The following is a 21,080-nucleotide window of genomic DNA, read 5'->3' on the forward strand; positions in this document are numbered from 1 at the left end:
GATTTACTAAGTAAAGTTTAATTTTCCATAGGAAACTTGTATCTCACTCAAACTAACTGTTTTTGATATATGTTAAGTTACAATATTGACAACATTGAAATAAGGCAAAAAGGCAGTTGGCATCTCGTTTCAATATCATACAAGGGCATTGTTTAACAGACTCTCCCAAGGGTGATTTAATTTGGGGAATGTACCTGTGTTTGTGTATGTGCTTGTGTGTGTGTCACTATCCCTGGGAATACCTAGTATTTACAATGATAAGAATTTCTAATCAAAAACTGATCTTTTAAATTTGCTAGAAGGTTTAAAGAAATAATTGATTTTAAAAATCTCAGTATTGTCACACCTGCAAAGCTATATCATGCATAATATTAGTGGCCAAAAAATTGTGATTTAGTAATTTTCAAAAATACCTTTGACTGTCTTTAGTTATACAAATAGTAATACAAAGGACTTTACAGAGTAATACACCCAAAATCTTAAAGTGTGCTAGTTCAATCTTTGGTGAAGTAGTTTGCTTTTTTCTCACAAAAGAAAATCCATATCCAAGTGCTCACAAAATGCTTCATGCTATACAATCTTAAATTAAGGGCTCTAGTGCCACTGGTCATTACAAACACAGCATCATAAAACACTATATGGCTATACCTAATTAATTCTTTTGAATACAGAATGAAACTGAGCTTACATTTATTCCTACTTACTAAATGAGGATTATTCATATACATATATATATGTAAAAGGAAACCTGGAGAAAAGAGGAAAAGAAGAAAACCTGTGTTGAGGAAGATGACTGAATTCGTATAAATTTTGAGGAAAAATGTACTCTTGAGAGGAATAAGAAATAGAGAAGAGACCATATAGAGAGGACAGATAAAAATTTGAACATGGTCAGGGCATATCATGCCTGAAGAGGTCAATTTATCTGTGGATGCCAGAGTCCCTCCTAACTTGCATTTTCCCTTATAAGCCAGCAAAACCATCCTCCTGCAGAACACAGTAAAAGCCTGCAGGAAGTCAGTTGAATTTTCATATCACACAAGCATGACCTAAGATGGTCATCTAGTGCAGTGGTTCTCACAGTGTGATTCCCCCAAACAAGCAGCATCAACATCACCTGGGAGCTTGTGGGAAATGCACACTCCCAGGCACCACCCCAGACCTACTGAATCAGAAATATGTTTTAACAAGCCTCCAGTGATTTGGATGCTGGCTACTGTTTGAGAACCACTGCTGTAGTCCATCTTCCTGCCTTCGAAGAGGACTCTCTCATGGTATTCCATATAGAGAAAAGCTAGGACCTATTGGAAACACGGGCTACTTCTGAAAATTTCCTCTGCCTCTCCCAGTAACGCTGTTAAATTTCCAGTAGAGTAAATCCTTTACTTCCCATCCCGTGGATACAATAGTCTCAATTCAATTCAATATTCTCAAATATTCAATTTTTTTTTTTTTTTAGTACCATTGAGTTATGTTACTTTCCTCCTCAAAAGCCTCCCCAGTTCCAAACTGTCAGAGAAGCAAATGGCAACTATTTCTTGGGGGGGTTCAGGATATTGCACAAGAGGTTACTTCCACCATCTCATGAAGTTTCTCCTCATTTTTTTCCAACACAAACCCTACTTTTCATCCCAAACACTCCACCACATTTTCTGACGTAAGGTCTTGGCTCAGATTACTTCCCTCATGAAGAATAAGTTTTGTTCTCCAAGCCACCCTAACATTTTCAGTTCATGACTTCATTCCAGCTCTAGAACAACTTCATTATCCCATGAACTCTACTTCATTTTAATAGATAATATGCTCCCCACTCACTAAATTCAGTCATGTGGCCTCTTCGACTGCTCTTTACCAAAACTGTTGCAGAGTGCTGCACAGGGACATCAGTTTTGAGATCAGACATATCTGGGTTTGAATCACTGCTCTACTGCCAACAGTGATACTATCAGGCTTCCTCTATTTTTTTTTTAAGTTCTATAACGAGACTAATATCTATCTCTCAGGATTGTTGCAAAGATTACAAAAGATAACTTTTATAAATTACACAGCATAAAGCTTAATCCAAAATATGAACTCAGAAAAGATAAGCTTCAACAATCTTAATCATTATTATTATCATCACACTTTTGGTATTTAATCATATTGTATTAGTTTGTTAGACTGCCATAACAAGGTACTAAAAATCAGGTAGACTAAACAATAGGAACTTATTGTCTCACAATTCTGGAGGCTAGAAGTGTCAGATCAATGTGTCAGCAAGATTGGTTCCTTCTGAGGGCTACAAGGAAGAATCAGTTCCATGCCTCTCACCTAACTTCTAGTGGTTGCTGGCAATCTCTGATATTCCCTGGCTTGTGGAAACATAACCTTGATCTCTTCCTTCATCTTCACATAGCATTCTTGCCGTGTTCATGTCTGTCTCCAAATTTCCTCTTTTTATAAGCACACCAGTCATTTGGATTAATGCCAGCCCTAGTGATCTCTTTTTAATTTTATTACCTTTGTAAAGACTGTATCTCTGAAGAAGGTCACATTCTGAGGTACTGGGGTTTAGGACTTCAACATATACATTTTAAGGAAACACAGTTCAATCCATAACACATACATTGATTTGCATCTTTACTTTCACCTATTATTTTATGTAATGACTTATTCTCTAAACTAGAGTATAGGCCACTAGAAAGTAAAGTAATGGCTTACCTTTTTAAGATACTATCTTAATCAAACAGAACTGTGCTTTACACACATTTGGACATGTGCTTCTTAGGGGAAAACAAACTGTCTTGAGCTTATAAATGAGATCCATGAAGAAATTCTCTGAATGAATTTAAGGTAGTGTACATTGTATTGATGGAACAACCAAATCATAATAATGTCTTACATTCACATAGTATCCTTTTAAAAACTCCAAGATCTAGTCAACACTAATATTACTCAAGTTTTAAATATGGGGTGAATTAATGTATCTCAAATTAAGAAGAAAATATATTTATTGCTAAAATAGTATAGGTTTTCATCCATTTCTGCCTCATTGAAACCAGGAAGGTGCTAGAAATTTTGTAATTTAAACTTCATTTTCCAATCTTACCTTGTGGTGTTTCCCAAGAGGATACAATAGCACTGACCGAGTAAATAAAAGGGCCCAAGTTCTTAGCGCCTTTTTTTTCCTTGTTAAATTTCTTAGTCCACAGGGATTTAGTCCTTTGCCTTTAATTACAGTAGTGAAATTATCTTCCAATTTTTCCCTAGGTCACCAAGCTAATTGTTCCTGTTTCCAGTATAAGCTTTATTTTTTATACCAGGTAGTAAAGAATGATCTGTTTCTTTCATCATTAATAATATAGACTGCTTGAAATATTCACCTAATGTCTGGCTTTTAAAATCTTAACAATTTATCACACCTCTATCCCAATGGTTCTCAAACGTAAACACTTATTAGAATCTTTTGAGGAGATTCAAAAATATTTTCTAGGACCAGACCCTTCTGAGTCCAACTGAAACAGCATCTCTTGGGAAGAGGCCAGGCATTGCTAATTTCAAAATCTTCCCAGTTGATTCTATTGTGCAGGCTCTATTCTTTCCAAAGTTAACAATGCCATCTTGGTCCTTGGAGTCTACTGTTCTCTATTTCATGGCAAAGCTTTTTCAATAAGCTTTTTTAGTCCTTCATATTTTCTTTGTCAGTTGACACTTTTAGATTGAGCTACTAATAAGCCAAAAACATGCTTGTTCTTCATTAAATAACTTCCATACAATGGATAGTTTGCTACCAGAGACATTTTACTTTACTGTGGCTGAGAAAAGGAGCAGAATTATATGCTAATTCATCAGTATAGAGCCTGAGATGATTACTGAGTTGATGAGGGATTTTCCTTTTTGTACCACTTTATTATTATTATTATTTTGGAGGAATATTTCAATGTACAATAATGGTCATACATTGTCTTAAAATAGATGCCACTACTCACTATTGGTCTCTTTTTTCTTATGACGCTAGTGATTCAAATATTGGGGCTTCACTCAACAGTCTTTACATTCTTAGTTCTCTCTCTGCATGGCTCCCCCTAAAACTTCCTGCCCAATCCAATTAATATTGTTTAAATGGCCATACTACCCAAGGTGATCTACATTATGCAATCCCTATCAAAATCTCAATCGCATTTTCCACAGAAAGAGGACAAACAAGCCTAAAATTTGTTTGGAATCACAAAAGACCATGAATGGCCAAAGCAATTCTTGAGAAAGAAAACAAAGCTAGAGGCATCACACTTCCTGATTTCAACTATATTACAAAGCTATAGTAATCAAAACAGTATGACACTGGCATAAAAACAGACACACAAATCAATGGAACAGAACAGACAGCCCAGAAATAAACCCATGCCTATACGGTCAATTAATTTATGACAAAGGAGCCAAGAATACACAGTAGAGATAGGATGGTCTCTTCAATAAATGTTTTGGGAAAATTTGACAGTCACATGCAAAGAATGAAACTGGACCCCTATCTTATACCATACACAAAAATCAACTCAAAATGGATTAGGGACTAAAATGTAAAACCAGAAACCATAAATCTCCTAGTAGAAAACATTGGAGGTAAGCTCCTTGACATTGGTCTTAGCAATGATTTTTTGGATTTGACACCAAAATAAAGGCAACAAAGGGAAAAATAAACAATTGAGACTACATCAAACTAAGAAGCTTCTGTAGAGCTAAGGAAACCATCAAGAAAATGAAAAGGCAACCTACCAAATGGGAGAAAATATTTGCAAATCATATTCTAATAGGGGTTAATATCTAAAATATATAAAGAACTCATATAACTCAATAGAAAAAAAACAATCTGATTATAAAATGGGTAGAGGACCTGAATAGATGTTTTTCCAAAGAAGACGTACAACATGGAGTATGTTCATCTCCATGTTAAGCAATGAATTCTTTCTAGATCAAATATTCTCTGGAATTGCATTTCATTTTCTTGAATGCCACTAACTTTGTCCTGAAGACTTTGAAACTCACTTTCAAATGGAGCATTCTGTCTGCATAGATTCTTCCCAAGCTTGTATATATATAGTAGGACCTGAAAGTGCTTCTTTTGTATTCTTTTTCAGCCAATTTAGTACATTTGATTTCTTTCTCCTTTAAGAGTTTTTCAAGAAGTATTTGATTTAGAAGCATAAACAAGTTTCTTCAATGATTCTTTTAAAACAACACGGAAGAATATCTATTTTCTGACTTAGTTTTTGTTTTATTCTTTATTTTTCTGACAATTCCATCAATTTACAACATCCATGTTATCTTCTCCAAGTACAGCAGCCAGATCTGTCAACTTTAAGTTACTCTTGAGAGAACTGATCTGACATTCCTTATCAGTAAGACTTTATACGTATTACAGGGTTTCAAACATTTTGTTTTTCCTTCTGTTCTTCTGCTTCTTATGAAAGCAGATTGAGATTTTTCTGAAAGTGGGTCTTTCTATCCAAACCAGTGTTTTTTTAAACTATCAGAAGGTGTTCTTCCTATTTCTGATATATGTTGAAGGCTTCAGCCGCTTGGTATTGAAAGCTGTCAATTCATCTTCTAGTTCTCTGTCCTTGTGAAAGTTGACATCAAATCACCTTGTTTGGGATATTGAGATTTCTCGTCTTCCATTTTTTAAATTTCAGTTTTGGTAAAGAGCTGAATATGTTCAATTTTTCCTTAATTGGTCCCAGACTTAGTGATCATGAAAGCTTGTTCTCAAGGCTTCCTCCCTTAAAAATGACTCTACACCTTCATACTCCCTTCTAATAAGACTAAATCCTTAAGATTTTTACAATTTTTGGTCATCTAAAGCAGAAAATATTACAGAAAGCTGATTTTTCAAACTTACCTAAATAGACTTTTAACTGTTTTTAAAAATTACAGCTACACAAACCACCAATTCCCACTGACCCCACATCCTTAAGTAATGCTGTCACAGCCTCCCGCGGCTTCTTCAGAACTTGATCAAAGTAAAGCTGCTCACCAATCCACAGGCTCTCCATGTTTACCACAGCACTACTGGGCAACAGCAGACCGCACGACACAAAGGTGAGCATTGTCTTTGGGATCAGAGCAGTGCTGGCAACCAGAACAGACCACCTGTGAGGCCAACGGAGGGGGCTTAACATGTTTAGTAAAGTAACACTTGTCAATCTCTTTCTGTAGGTGTCACACACAGTTATCATTGCTCCATTGTCAGCACATGGCACACACTTCAAACTATTTTCTTGCAGAATCAGTGAATAGGGTGCCCTGGTTAACCAAATATTCTGGTCAGTGGTGTTTTTGCTTGCCCAGCATTTGTCCTTTAGAGAAATAATGCATTCTCCACTAGATGTGATTCTGATTGTTTTTAAATGGTAGAACATGAGTACCCTAACCACAACTGTCAGTTTGTAACACAATATAGATGAAGCAGATTGCCCTTTACAGGACCTGAGTGGAAATGACACAGAGAAGGATGCACACTAGTAGCCAAGGGGAGGCCATTGGGGCTGGAAGGTGCGAAAGGGGGATCCTGCTATTAATCAAGCATTAAACAGGTTGCTAGGACCATATTGCTGCAGGGGGTTTGTAATCAGGGTATGGAACCTATTCCTAGGGCAGTGTTTTAAGGAGGGAGGCTCTGCCTCTCTCAGTTTCAAATTAAATTGTATCTGTCTTCATTGACCCCAGGCTTTTTTTTTTTTTTTTTTTTTGCCTCTGGGTTTCTGCTCCTATATCTCTGAATCTCTGTCTCTCCACATCTCTGAAGGTCTCTCAGTATCTCTCCATGACTCTCTTTCGCCTGTCTCTCTGCCTCCCTCTCTCTCCTTGTCTGTCATTTGTACCATGTCCTTCTGTCTCTCTCCATCTCTAGACCACCTCACTGAGGTCCCCATAAATCCTACACCTGTCTCTGTATAAGGAGCAGAGGGATATGAAAATATTTGTGTCTCCAAATTGGTTCCTCATGCACCCACAGATGCCCTTAAATTAGTGACTTCCTGAGACCTCCCTCCCAGTTTTTACTTTTAAGATCTTAATTACTGATTTCTGCAGACAACTCTACCCTGACTGTAAAGACTCCTGTTCTCTGACCGCAAAGAGCTCCCAATTATTAAACCCTACAAAACTTCAGTCATTGACCGCAAAGCCAATCCCTGAATTCTGCGGATCATTCTCCCCAACTCTACCCCTCAGTTATCACACAAGCCTGTGTGATATTCGATGAACCTATCCCAAAGACAACTCGAGGAAACATGTTCGTTAGATTTTCATTTACAGTAATTTGTGAAAATTATCAGAATCTGATATTGTCAGACACAAAGTTGAAAGTAAAACACGTGCAGAAAGTTCTTAAGGAAGCTCTACTATAGCCAAGAAACCGTCCTCGGGTGGGCTTGAACCACCAACCTTCCGGTTAACAGCCGAACGCGCTAACCAATTGCGCCACAGGGACAGCGATGCTAGCATGCGTTTTCTCCAACAATATTATTTTATTGTTTTCAGTCTAAATTGTATGACATATTTTAGAAATGCACCCTTTGCTGAGTACATATATTGGAAAAATGTTCTTTCACTTCTTGATTTTCACTGTTCTTATGTTAATGGTGTGTTTTAAAAACAGAAGTTATAATAATATAGATATTATTCTTAGAGAGGAAAATCAGAGTATTGACTGGGTGGGAGCAGGACGCGGGACTGTTGTTTACCCGAATAAGTGTGAGCATAGTCTAAGGAAAGACACGCGGACAGAATTTACTCTCAGTTCAATGAGAGAGTTTTCGCTAATAATTCACCTGATGGAGAAGCCCCTGGAAGGATTCCGTATACATGAAGATACATTAAATGGGAAAGACACCAGTAAGAGCAAAGAAGAGGTGGAAATCATTTAGGGGAAAATCTGTTGCAAGGTTTCCAACAGAAAGTTGGAAAAGGAGTTGAGAGGAAGCAAATGACCATCACGAAAGCCAAGCCAAGCAAGTTGTTCCTTGTAAAGGACTCGGGCGAGGGCTTGTTTTCTTTCTATTTTGTATTCCTTTAGGTGAATAAAGTTCTATCTTTGGGCACTTTCACGTTTAATTAAGTGAAAACCATAGCTCTGGACTCCGTTGTCTTTTTCTTTATTCCACGGTAACTAGTGCTTCATTTTAAAGTTCTGCCCAGAATGTTCAAATGGTGCCATAGTAAAGTGTACCCAGAAGTGCAAGACATTTTTCATTAGGTTATTTTCTCTTTATATAAAAAACTATACCATAAATGTCGTGTTCTATTGATTTCCAAGAAAAAGCCCATTTCTTCTGAAGAATTAGTATTTAATTTCTATCTTATCCTAATATCTTTATTTTCCTTGCCCTTTTGCATATAACAAAATGCATTTCTGTTTCTATATGATTATCATACAATTTTTTGCCTCCCCTTCATTTTTTATTTACTGGCTCTATCAGAAAGCAATACTTATTGAACTATGTTACCCTTCATATTTACTTCATGTGCATGTTTACTCTTCATGTACCCTTAGTTCATAAGTGAACTAATACTTACTGCTCAATTAATGTATTTGGACTCTGAACAACCTCTTTCTAAATAGGTTTGGATCCCCCTTACCCCTGCTCCCATGTATTTTTAAAGGTTTGTAGCTGACTTCTCAACAGCAACTGTGGAAGTATATTTACAATTTGCTAAAGTAGTTACCAACCAACATCAGAATGTCTGCTTCAGTTTCCTGTGACTGCTGTAACCAATTACCACAAACTTGGTAGCTTAAAACAACACATTTATTCTCTTAGAGTTCCAAAGGTCAAACGTTTCACTGGGCCAAAATCAAGATGTTCGCAGGGCCACTCTCCTTCCAGAGGCTTTAAAGGAGAATCCCTTTCCTTGCCTTTTCCAGTTTCTAGAGCTCATTCCTATGTTCTTTGGCTCATAGGCTATTCCTCCATCTTAAACTGAAGTAACATCTTCTGTCTCTGACTCTGTTTTCCTCTCTTTCCATTATTATATGGACTTCTCTTCTGTGTCAAATCTCTGCTGCCTCCTTCTTATAAAAACACTTGTAATTAAATTTAGGGCCCATCCAGATAATCCAGGATGATCTTCCTATCTCAATATCCTTAACTCATCACATACAGTAGCCCATCGGCGGAGGAGAGTGGGCAGGAACAGACGTGAGTGCAGGTTATTCTCAGGCCCACCTTAGGACCAGTCCTGGGGCATGGCAGCCGCGTCCTTGTGCTGGAAGCGGCCACCCACTGAAGGCCCTCTAAACTGGTTAGAAGACGTGCTTCTCAAATACATTTTCCTGTCCCTCCCTCTCCTTTTGTCCTTTCCCTGTGGTTTTCACGCTAACCCCAGCCCGCCTTCCCTGACCCTGCTGTGAAGGCTTTGGGACACAACTGTTTGGTGTTCCTGCCTGCATCAGGCTCCTTTGTAAGTTCTTCTGCATTCTCCTGAGTGCCTTCACGCCTGAGAGGGGAGGCTGAGGACAGGGAAAACCGAAAAACTACATTGCTGTTCACGGAAGCTTAGTTCAAGTCTCAGGGGTATTCAGGATTTTGATATATATTTTTTTAAATTAGAGCCCAGAAAAGCACACAATTTAACCCATTTCTTTCCATTTCATTCTTCTGGCTGAGTTATTAGTCAGCATCTCAGATAATTTTGTGTGGCCATTGAGAGTGATGGATGCATTTACCAAAAAGGAGATTACCGCTTTTGCTGGGAATTGCAACTCCCTCTTAAAGGTTGGGAAATCAAATACAGATCTTCCTCTATTGAGGATGGGGTTACACTGGATAAACCCATCGAAGTTGAAAATATCTGTAATTCAAAAATGCATTTAATACACCTAACCTACTGAACAGCATAGCTTAGTCTAGCCTACCCTAAATGTGCTCAGAACACTTCCATTAGCCTACTGTTGGGCAAAATCATCTGACACAAAGCCTATTTCATAACAGTGTTGAATATGTCATGTAATTTATTGAATACTATACTGAAAGAGAAAAACAGAATGGTTTATCCTTATGATTGGCTTCCCAGCACCGGGAGAGAGTATCACACCACTTATCACTAGCCATGGAAAAGATCAAAATTCAAAATTGGAAGTACAGTTTCTACTGAATGTGTACAGCCTTCACACTACCCTAAAGTTGAAAAATTATACATTTAACCATTGTAAGTCAGGGACCACAAACAATCTGCTAAAACATTAACTCTCCTGTGGGAACAGGGCACATCCCTGAGGCTTACACAAAGGGTTTTTCCCTTCAACTCTACTGTAATAACAGCAAGACAACTTGCAGAGATATGAGGAACCTTGGAAAAGTAAACTGAGGAAGAGTGCTCTAATTGTGACTTTTGGACATTTTCAGGAATAATTTCACATGCCTAGACACACCCTATTAAAAGCCCTCTTACTCTCTTAAGGCAGATCCCTTCCTTCATTTTACTAATTTACTCTTTGTGGCAAATGCAGAGTCCCAGCTTCTTGGATGGTGTGGAACTAAGCTGATTTAGGGTATTCATTGCAACAATAGGTTCATAACTTAATCTAATCGTATAGGGGATGATTGAGAGTTAAATCACCCAGTTTGCAGCACTTGGTATTACATAAATCCATTCATATTTGCTGTAACTCTTCCCTCTATAAGTTTATGTCACATGAGATTCATGCAAAAAGCATTTACCATATACACACTGGGAAAGCAACTGGGGAAGATGTTGGTAATGAAAAATATTAAGTGGCAAATTATGTCACTTCTGAGGCTAGTTTTAACGATGGAAATGTGGGGATAATATGATTTTGTATGGTTGTGCATTAAATATTAATTCACATAAAAAGCTAAGTGCTGTTCAAATGGGAACAAAATTCTAAGTGTAAAAGGTATTTTCCTGCTTTCAAAGGGCTTAGAATTGAGGAAATCAAGATTATAGCTCCTGGAAAACTGATTACCTTCCACCTAGTCTTATTGTCATTCCTCACTCCAACCGTGACTTACCCAGCTTTTCTGGCTGCAGGTGTGAGCTCTTTGTGCAGAACTGTTTAAACTTGAGCCTGAAATGCTGACCTTGAATATATTGGTATCTAAGGCCAACCTGGGAACACAATTTCATTCATTCAAGAAATTAAGCCCTAATGTGTTTTACTTTCTAAGCTGTTAGAACTTAAGAATTTTCTTCTTCTTGGTATTCACTTTATCTAGCAAAGGTGACAATGGGCACTCAGAACTTTGAATAAATGAGTATGACAGCTTGTCAAATTCTGAAACTCAATCTTCCTGGTTCGCTTGGAAGACATCATGACCTTAGGAATCCACATAGAACAAACTCACAAGAAATGAACACAAACAAGAATACCAAGTTCCTAAGATGAGGGTATAACATTACACAGATGTGTTTGTGTGCTGGGTGTGAGGAGTATGGATTGTGAGAAATGTTACACCAAGCAGACCATAATTTTTTATTGTTTGGTCATTTTTATTCTCCCAAATAAACTACACCTCTCAAATTGAGATCTTAACATGGCTAAGTTATTTTAGAGCCAAAGTGGATGAATCCACTTCATCCAAAGAACACATGGATAATTATACTGATGACAGTGAAGGGAAAAACAAAAAAACAAACACAGCACAAGCAAAACTCAAATTATTTATTATTATCACTCTAACACCTCCTGTAAGTTTAAAAGCCTGGTACTGACCAAAGTTTTAATCTATTATGAGGCTGTGTGTAGATTTTTCTCAGTTTATTGTAACACCTCAGTTTTCAGTTCCCCTTAGTGGCTTACACGGATTCTTTGTCACCTCCAGAGCTGCTTGGCATGTTGCTTATGAACTTTCTCGTCTAAGCGTAGACAACATGTATAAGTGCACCAGAGGGACATCATGTGTACACCTCCTAGGCTTTGCCTAACTTTACAATGGTTTGAACCCAACACTCCATCCGTGGAGCTTTGTTTGCAGTTATAGGAATACACTAGGCTCTTTCAGACTTCTGTTCACTTTTCAGGAATGATCTGAAAAACTTGGTGAAAACTGACCCATGTCAGAAGCCTCTGATCAGAAATCAGCTCCACATTGAGAGCATTGCTTCCCTTCCCAGATAGAGTCACCCATGCCTTCCCATGGCCCCACTCTACCCCTTATACACATCTATGATGATGCCTGTAGTACTTCTGTGCATTTATTTCTTAAACATTTATCTTTTTTTAAGTGGTCTGTAACAGCGGTCCCCGACCTTTTCGGCACCAGGGACCGGTTCCGTGAAAGAATTTTTCTACGGACAGGGGCGGGGTGGGGTGCGGGAATGGTTCAGGCGGCAATGCGAGTGATGGGGAGCGGCAGATGAAGCTTCGCTCGCTTGCCCACCGCTCACCTTCTGCTGTGCTGCCAATACCGGTCCGAGGCCCAAGGGCTGGGGACCCCTGGTCTATAAGACTTACAGCAAGGGCCATGTGAACCACTGTCACTCTATGTCCTCATATAGCGACTTAGTAAATGCTGAATTAGATAACTATTAATAACATGGCCTAAGAAATTGATTAGATACATAGAAAAGGGTCCAGATTGAATTCGGGGGGCGTGGGGGGGGGGGTCCGAGATCAGGAGATGGAGTGAAGGTGAGTGAATGGGACACAGACAGAAGTTGGAACTTATCCAATGACCATCCCCACCCCCCATAAACTACAAAGGCATATAAAAAATATACATATTTTTTTCTTTTCTATAAATACATTTGGAAGGTGGCTCCCAAGCCACTCTAACCCATTAACCCCTGTCCCTATTAATCTTTTCTAAACAAAAAGGATGTTGCTGATGCCCAGTAATGTGGTGGGTAAACAGCTGTCTGGACTAGCCATTATCAGTCTCGTTCAAAGTAAAGGCTCTTCCTGGGGCCAGAAAGCAGGATTTTTAGAGGGCCCCAGTGGGCAGGAGGCAGGTAGCCAAGAATCAAACAAGGCAAAACAGATATGTGCAGTAGTCATAATCATGCTAGTAAGAACTAAGTGCCTCAACGAGGCATGTATAGGAATTGGAGGGGGAAGGAGAGGCCTTCAAAACTTTTATGTCTGAGCACTCACCAGAGACTCCTGGTTCGAGAAACACAACAAAAATGTCTGCCTGGGTAGTCATTGTCAGGTAGATAGGACGCTGGGCTGGGCTAGGAGGTGGAAGGGGCCTCCCTGCCCCTCAAGAGTTCCTGACTAGTGAGGAGTCCTCCATGCTCTCTGAGGGGGTAGGGGATCCAAAGATCTTGGCCAGAAGCCCTCTGTTGGAGCGGGCCTGGTCCTGAGCGTTAGCCAGGCGAGCCCGTTCACGTCCTCCTGGCCGAGCTGCCTTCCGGGCCCTCAGCTCCTGCTCAGTAGGACGCTGGGCAAAGGCCCAGGAGCCGTTCGGGCGGGTAGAGTCCCCATCAGCGGCAAGGAAACGCTGTCCGCGCTCCACGCTTCGAAGATAGAAGTCAGTCTCACGCTTGGCCTGGGCAACCTCAGCCCTCAGGCGCTGCCTGCGTACCTGGCGCTCAAAAGCAAGATGCTCGCTGAGGTGGGACCAGGTAAAACGGTGCAGGTACTGCGGAAGGGAAAACAAGAAAAGATCTGAGTAGGACAGATCTGGGATGGAGAGGAGATGGGAGGGGCGGGGCCAACAAGAGGTGAAGGGGTGCGCCGGCTGGGGCTGGGAAGATGGAAGGCTGAGCGGTGCGGCAGACAAGCCGATCCCCTCACCCTGAGATTCCACAGGTCATAACGGAAGGGGCTGCGCCTGCGGGAGCCCATGGGCGTGTTGTGAAGACTGGCCGCCACACGCTTGGCTACTCGCTTGTCCCGGAACTCCACCCAGCCCTCGGTGTAGTCCTTGCTGTACTTGGACCGCTTTTTTCCTCCCGCAGCGGGGGCTGCCGCTGCCTTCTTCTTGCGTCTCACGAACCCGTCTGCGAAGCAAAGACAGAGCAGTGGTCAAGGAGGCCAATACAGCACCCACTCAACTGCACCTCCCATTCGCCGAATTCTCCAAACCTTCCCTCAGGCCAGAGTCCCACCTCAAGGTCTTTGCCCGGAAGCGGATAACTGCAAAGTCCACCCTTTTCCCCTTGTCTAACTCAATCCTTTCCTCAAATGTTAACTCCTTTATCAGGTCTGCCCTAAACGCTCTCTTTAAAACCCGCACAGGCCCCCAACCCCAATTCCAATTAGTGTCTGTATGCGAGCTGGGGGCGGCCGATCATAAACCTTCTCTTGACCTGGGCCGCGATGACAAAGAGATACGTTCAGTTTTGTGGAAAAACCACTGAGATTTTAATTCAGGCTGTACCCATTTAACAAACTGGTAAATTCGGCTCAGGAAAGAAGGGTGGGCGGAGCCGAAATTAAAATCCAAAAATTAGCTATCCGAGAACTAAGGCTCAGCGAGGTATACTGCGCTATCCACATCCCATCGCCGCCTCCTAAGAGACATGCGCGCTACCGATTTACCAAAGAAGCCGGACGCCGGTCCCCGGCTCCGTCAGCGCCTCGGACCAGGGCAGCTGAGGCAACAGAACACGCATTGAGTGCTCACTGCCAGCGAGCATCACCCTCCTACCCTCACCGCCAAGGCCTGAGCACTTACCTTCCGGCTGGAAAAAAACGCGCCCGACCTCGCCGTAGGCGCTGAGAAGGTTCCGTACGTGCAAAGGCCTAAAGCGGGGCGGTATGTGGCCCAGGTACACAATACCTGGCACTACCCGTTTCTTGCTGCCGCCAGCCGCCTCTTCGGATTCCTCCTGTTCCTCCCCTGCCTCTGATTTCTGGTCACTCCCTTCCAGAGGTTCCAGCTCAGCGGCTCCCTTCTCGGAGTCCTCTGCCTCCATGCTTGCGGGTAGGTAAAGCAGGGCAGCCGTAAAACGCCGCGCCTCTGACGCGCACCGTGTGCGACGGCCTGTGTCGAGGGGGCGGGGTCGGTCCGGGTGACGACAAAGGAGAGGACAAGATTGGGCGGTGCCCGAGAGTCTAGGCCTAAAGGAGAGGGCGGAAGTGGGCCCCGGGTCTGCCGGGAGATTCAAAGCGTGAGAGAACTTGAGCTGAAGAGGCAGAACCGGAGAGGTAGAGCCCCAAGTAGAACTTACCCTATAGCACTCCTCGGTGAGATGCAAAAGGACGGGATGAGGCAGGCTCTTCCGGAAATTTTGTAGAACTGTTTTGGGAGTGAGGGGAGGTTTCTTTGTGTTCTTGCGGTCAAAATAGCATTTTACCCAAGGGACTCGGGTGAGACTCAGGTTGGGGGATGACTCAACTTCTAAAGGTTACTTAAATTTCATTTTTTAATTAATTAAGTTTGAAGTTTTAATTATTTTTCAAAATTTAACTTAGAGATTTGAATATTTTAAATTTAAGTTTTGAAAATGTAATTTAACTTTGCAAATATAAGTTTTGGAAATTTAGTTGAGATTTTTGAAAATTTCATCTGTGACCTTTTCATTTAGTTAAAAAAAATTTAGTTTAAGATATTAATTTAAAATTTGATTTTGTGAATAAAATGTCCAAAAAATTTTAATGTTTGACAATTATTTCTTTCAGAAACTTATTTGGCACCTGTTTTACATTTGTGTTGATGCATGATTCGTATTTATACTTATGTTACAAATACCTATTGTCAAATGTATACATGGCCCTGATTTAGGCGACTGCCTGTACCGCGAGCTTTATTCTCTCCAGGACTTGTTTTCAGTGTTGGGGTCCAGGGTAGGCCACCCAAAAATATGCCTCAGTGGCGTACTCATTATTTTGAATTAAAGGTACCGAAGAAATGGTCACCACAGGAGGACACTCTGACCCACCTTCTGTCTCGCTGAAGCAACCTTTGTTGACAGACTCCTGGGCGTACCTGAGGATCGCTTGTTTGTTTATACACTCATTCCTACAAGAGCTGAGCACAAATCACGGTTCGACTTTTCTATCGTGTTCAGGCCTGCAGCGTCAGTGACAACCTTTCAAAAAGGGGACGTCCTTCGAGCCGGACTCGAACCAGCGACCTAAGGATGACCGATGATCCAACACCTACAGTCCTCCGCTCTACCAACTGAGCTATCGAAGGGCCTTTAAAGGGGTGGTCTTAGAATACTTTAAATAATCTTTACCTCAATCCTGTAGTTTTGTTTTGACTATAAGTTTATTTCAAAACTAGAAGCAAACATGAAGGGTGCTAGAAATATTCTAAAACTGATATGGGTAGTGATTATAGGAGTATATTAAAAAATTAATGCCCTTGAACACTAAAGAGTTGTGCTTTAATTCATTATCCTGCTCCCTTGGGTACAATACAGATAGGACCATCACCCTTGACACTCCTGCTGTCTCATCAGCTTAGCGCCTCCTCTCTCAATCAGAAGTGAGGCATAAATGAAAGGGTTTTCCTAAATGGGTTGAAGAGGGAGCTATTATCTTGAAGCGGAGTTACTATCCAGTTTATTCTTTTGGACCGGAAAGAGTTCATTCGCTTTATGTGTATGTTTGATTTGTTTCGGTCTACAATTTTCAAAAATTCTTGTCCTTCGAGCCGGATTCGAACCAGCGACCTAAGGATATCCAACATGTTGTACCTACAGTCCTCCGCTCTACCAACTGAGCTATCGAAGGGCCGCTTGTGGCCCTTATTTTAGAGTCCCTCTCCTAATGTCTATCCAGATGGTTTCCGCTTTGATAATATTCATATTCACTTTTGAAAGTATAATCAAATTTAAGCAGTCTTTTAAGACACTGAATGGGTTCTATGTCATGATCTGGGTAGTTGGTTTCCTGGGTTTAATAAACATGTAAAATCCATTGAGTTGTACATTTAAGACGTTAGGATATTGTTCTATGTATATCTCAAAACAAAAACCCTACGGGTATCCCATGTCCTCCTCCCTAAGTATTATATACCTAGGGTGAATTCCCTGGATTACGCCCGATTTCCTGCTGTCCCCTCTAATTACTTTCTCCTTTTTCTCTCAAAAGTGTCTAGGTTGGCTCGATAAATGATATAATTACGTAAACACAGACATCTGGGTTGCAGAGGATCCCAAAGTTGTGAACAGAGCAATATACAGTGCATTTTGGTATCATTGTGATTCTCCTTTCTGAAAATCTCATGGGAAATTGTGTGTATTCATAGCTCTAATGACGAAATATGTGGAGTGTGTGTGTGTGTGTGTGTGTGTGTGAATTTTCTTACTTGGATAAATAATTTGGGTGGTTCATATATTGCATAATTATTGTGGAGCAATTAAGGTGAAACAAAAACCCCTAAAAAATTTAAATGCAAATATATTCTTTTTTCAAAGAAAATCATCAAACATCGAGGTTCAACAGAGATTGCCTTACACTTGTGCCTAAAGCAGAAATAGACACAAATGGAGAATACACTAAATTATCTGGAGAGAAAAGGCTTTCTTTGGAAATATGCTTAAGGAAAAGATTAAGTGTATTTCTCTATAAAATATCTGTGCTTATTTCTACAAATTTATACAAGACTATTATTTCTACAAAATGATATTATTTTAAAAATTCCAAATTTTTTTTTTTCAAATGGCAATCGCCAATGCATTCTATTAGGGGTACTGAGAGGACGTAGTCGATATTGAACTCAGTAATTAAATCCCTTTCCATGACAAACTAAGAAAATATCATCTAGCAACTTTCAGTGTTCCTGACCTAATAGAGAATTAGCAGCGGGAGAAGAGAGATTGTAGGACGTGGAATTTCTCTTTTATTGTCAAGTGTCCTCCTATCTGTGCCTTGAATCCAAGGTGGAAAATAGCGGAGATGCCAACAAGTGTAAAATTTCAGCATGGTGCTGGATTCAATTGCTGCTACAGAATTGTCGTCTCTTGGGATGCAGAAGTCTTCCTGGGATGATACTTAGAGGAACAGGAAGCTCTCTGAAAGGAAACAGAAAAGACAAGTCCACCTTTCCTCTTCCTCCTCCAGCCTTGCATTCTCCCTCTAGCTTCCTTTTTGGCAAAGCCTAATATGAGGCCAAGTAGTAAATCAGCAGTGTGGTTTACAGAGTCCTACCTCCTTTATCACAAGGCAGATTAAAGAAGGATGAGTGTCTTAGTCTGCTCTGGCTGCTATGACAAAATACCACAGACTGGGTGGCTTAAATAACAGAAATTTATTTTCTCACAGTTCTGGAGACTGGGATGTCCAAGATCAAGATGACAGCCATTTAATTCCCAGTGAGAGCTCTCTTCCTGACTTGAGAGAACTCTCTGGTGTTTCCCATTATGAGAATAGTAATATTATGGGATCAGGACCCCACCCTAAGGACTGCATTAACCTTAATTACTTTCCAGTTTTGAATACAGTCACATTTGGATTTTGGAAGAACACAATTCAGTCCAGAACAGTGAGCCTAAAGTTGAGTCAGTAGTTTAACAACTGGGAAAACTTCCATGTGAATTTTAAGATATTATTTTTGATCTTCATTTTACCTCTGTGCAAGCTAAGCTGTTGAAATTTTAATACCTAATCCAATGTTATTGGAAACAAGAACTCCCAGCTCATGGTTGAAAGCCCCCAGTTGCTCCCAGTTCACAGTCAGTCATCCCAAAGCTTTATCCATGGATCTGAGCTATGGAATTAGTCCACTGTCTTTCACTCCAGTTCCACACTTGCACCCCTAATAGAATCATGGAAAATAAATGGAGAAACAAAAATGAGTGGAGGCCAAAATGACTTCTGTAGCTGGGTAAATTCTGTCCAAGGAGAAGGCGAGAACACCCAGATGGTGGAGAGAATCAAGGCAAGGCTGACCTTGAGCCAAGTTTTGAGATGAATGGTGGGTTTCTACACACCCACTTAGAACACCTGAGTTTTGAACTCTTTTGTCTCAAATGGAGGGGGTGCAGGAAGGTGGAGGATTTCTTCCCACAGAAGGTTATTCACTTTTTTGTCAGCCCTGACTGCAATGAAAAAGAAAAGAGAAGAGCAAGCATTAAGGGCATTAAAAGGGTCCTGGAGAGGCCTGTGCGGCGTGCCTGCACAGCATAGGGACACAGAGTCACTTTCTTAAGTAAAATGTTTTATCTTCTCCATTTCATCACCTTGTCCCAATTTCATTGAGACTAGAAAATAACATTAAACCAAAAAAAAAAAAAAAAGTTTCTAATGATGGAATTTCAGACAAAGAAGCAGTTGACGGGAAGGGTCTTCACATGGCTTTCCTGCAAGTGATGGGTCTCTGGCAATGCTCAAGAGTTCTCTTCAGAACTAGCTCTGTGAGGTACCAGCACCTAGCACAGTTCCTGGTACCTAGTACTCCACAGGCCCAGAAGAAAAAGAGGCAACTACTACTTTCGGGTTTTTGCAAGGAATCCAGATCTAAGCCTGCAGCCATGATTATATTCACTTCTCCTATTAGTGCTTACCTTAGAAAAATAACTTGTACACCCTTGATCGAAATCGGGACTACGAAGCCAGAATGAAGGGAGAAATTAACTGGGACGCACGCCCCCTCGTGACCTTGTGTCCACCGACGGTGGTTTTTATCGATAAAAAAAGCCAGACAGAAAGCAGATCTTAGGGGACATTCGTAGGAACTCTGGAGCATCTGTTTCTGGTGCTAGCAGAATCAATTGGTGGAAAATTTAGGAGTGCGGGGATTGGCAGGAACTATTGGGATGGCCAAAAGCCGAGTCTCATTGCCTGAGAAACTTGATTTGCCCTCCTGGATGTACCTACAATTTCCTTCCGGTCCCCGGTTTCCGTAGATATGATTCCAGTGTTAAACTCTTGCCCAATTTCGAAGACAGGTGTTTCTATGGATTCCACGCCCTGGTCCACCTGCACTCTGCAGTCTTCTCTCAACAGGATCCAGCACCGTAGAACAGACTATAGGTGGCGCCCCAGGGGCTGTTTGATAACCCGTACTTTGTCCTATTGTCTAACAACTAGAAACCAAGGTGGCCACGAGTTCTGAATTACATTCGGATATTAAAGTATGGGAGGCCGAAGTCTTAGCAGGCAGGGGAATTAGCTCAAGTGGTAGAGCGCTCGCTTAGCATGCGAGAGGTAGCGGGATCGATGCCCGCATTCTCCAGCTTTATGTTCCGCCTGCCCTTCGGCCTTTATTTCCCTACTTCTGTAAATAAACACCTTGCTACAACGTTACTATGTAAGGGCCCAATTCCTAATTGATGGCCTCTCCCTTGTCTCCAGTGACAGGATAGGGAAGGTTGGATTCTTCAAGATTTCTCTCGCCTTTTGAAGATTTGAATATTGGTCTCTGCCAGGTGGATTTACAAATCTACACTTAAACTATTTATGCATTAATATTACATTTTTATTCTCAGAATCTATTTCCCACATGTATGACCTATTGAGGGCCACCTCAAGTTCTTACAACTGGAACAAATAATTTCCACTTCTTAATGAAATTTTGAAGAGCCAAAAATATGTAGGTATGTTTGAGGTTTGTTTTTTTTACATTCACTCGTCCTCTTCTGGAGTCATTTGGCTGTTTCTACGGGGGTTGTGGGGCCGCTACTGCCAATTGATACTGGAATATTGCAGAATATGGCCCAATTATGGGAGGGAAATTGCAGTGGAGAACTTGTTTGGGTTGGAATCTATGGTGCGTTGGTGAGAAGCTCAGTCCAGGACTATCTAATAAAATTTGCAACCAAGGCCCATGTTATCTTTGAAAATTGGACAAGTTTTCTTGTTTACTCTTTTGCCCTCGAGTCGCTTTCAAAGAGCAAGGGAGCTACCAGTTTAGACCAAAGTGGGTAGAAAATTCTATCAATTTTCCCCTTGTCTATTATTTTTAATTCTAAAATTTTTCTCTTCTGCAGTGGTTCTCAAACCTTCCAACACATTAAAATCACCTGGGACCTTTTAAAACTACCAATGCCTGGGTCCCACCTTCAAAGTGGCGCAACTATAGGCGCTTTGTAAAATAGTCCCAGGTGCTTCTGACATCCACCCACTTTTCTGCGCCAGGGTTGAGAATCACCTTTACATAATTAAACGGAGAAGGGGGAGTAGTGCCCCAGGGTCTGTGGGCGACTGCCAGTAGTTGAGCATCCACCTGGGAAAAAAACAAATAAAA

The 21,080-nt window shown here is 40.9% G+C and overlaps 1 protein-coding gene and 4 non-coding genes across 5 annotated transcripts; 1 reads left to right on the plus strand and 4 right to left on the minus strand.

The window, feature by feature from the left end:
* Window positions 1-7,394: 7,394 nt before the first annotated feature.
* On the minus strand, window positions 7,395-7,468 carry TRNAN-GUU (transfer RNA asparagine (anticodon GUU)). The gene has a single exon. It is a non-coding gene; the product is annotated as a tRNA-Asn (tRNA).
* Window positions 7,469-11,645: 4,177 nt separating this feature from the next.
* ABT1 (activator of basal transcription 1) lies at window positions 11,646-14,896 on the minus strand. The gene is made up of 3 exons (XM_068558952.1): window positions 14,619-14,896; window positions 13,736-13,941; window positions 11,646-13,580 (listed from the first exon to the last, which is right to left on the minus strand). Exons 1-3 carry the CDS (start codon window positions 14,857-14,859, stop codon window positions 13,200-13,202), a joined length of 828 nt encoding a protein of 275 aa, XP_068415053.1. The 5' UTR covers window positions 14,860-14,896; the 3' UTR covers window positions 11,646-13,199.
* Window positions 14,897-15,992: 1,096 nt separating this feature from the next.
* TRNAY-GUA (transfer RNA tyrosine (anticodon GUA)) lies at window positions 15,993-16,082 on the minus strand. Its single transcript is given in 2 exon segments — window positions 15,993-16,028; window positions 16,046-16,082. It is a non-coding gene; the product is annotated as a tRNA-Tyr (tRNA).
* Window positions 16,083-16,535: 453 nt separating this feature from the next.
* On the minus strand, window positions 16,536-16,624 carry TRNAY-GUA (transfer RNA tyrosine (anticodon GUA)). The gene is given in 2 exon segments: window positions 16,536-16,571; window positions 16,588-16,624. It is a non-coding gene; the product is annotated as a tRNA-Tyr (tRNA).
* A 3,372-nt stretch (window positions 16,625-19,996) lies between these two features.
* Window positions 19,997-20,069, plus strand: TRNAA-AGC (transfer RNA alanine (anticodon AGC)). The gene has a single exon. It is a non-coding gene; the product is annotated as a tRNA-Ala (tRNA).
* Window positions 20,070-21,080: the final 1,011 nt, after the last annotated feature.

The sequence above is a fragment of the Eschrichtius robustus genome, chromosome 12 (assembly GCF_028021215.1).
Source record: "Eschrichtius robustus isolate mEscRob2 chromosome 12, mEscRob2.pri, whole genome shotgun sequence".
In the NCBI taxonomy this organism is placed as follows: Eukaryota; Metazoa; Chordata; class Mammalia; order Artiodactyla; family Eschrichtiidae; genus Eschrichtius; species Eschrichtius robustus.

Coding starts and splice junctions, on each gene's coding strand:
- ABT1 (XM_068558952.1), bottom strand. CDS start 14,859: ATGGAGGCAGAGGACTCCGAGAAGGGAGCCGCTGAGCTGGAACCTCTG. Junction 13,942..14,618: donor CGTTTTTTTCCAGCCGGAAG/GTAAGTGCTCAG, acceptor TTTGCTTCGCAG/ACGGGTTCGTGAGACGCAAG. Junction 13,581..13,735: donor ATGACCTGTGGAATCTCAGG/GTGAGGGGATCG, acceptor TCCCTTCCGCAG/TACCTGCACCGTTTTACCTG.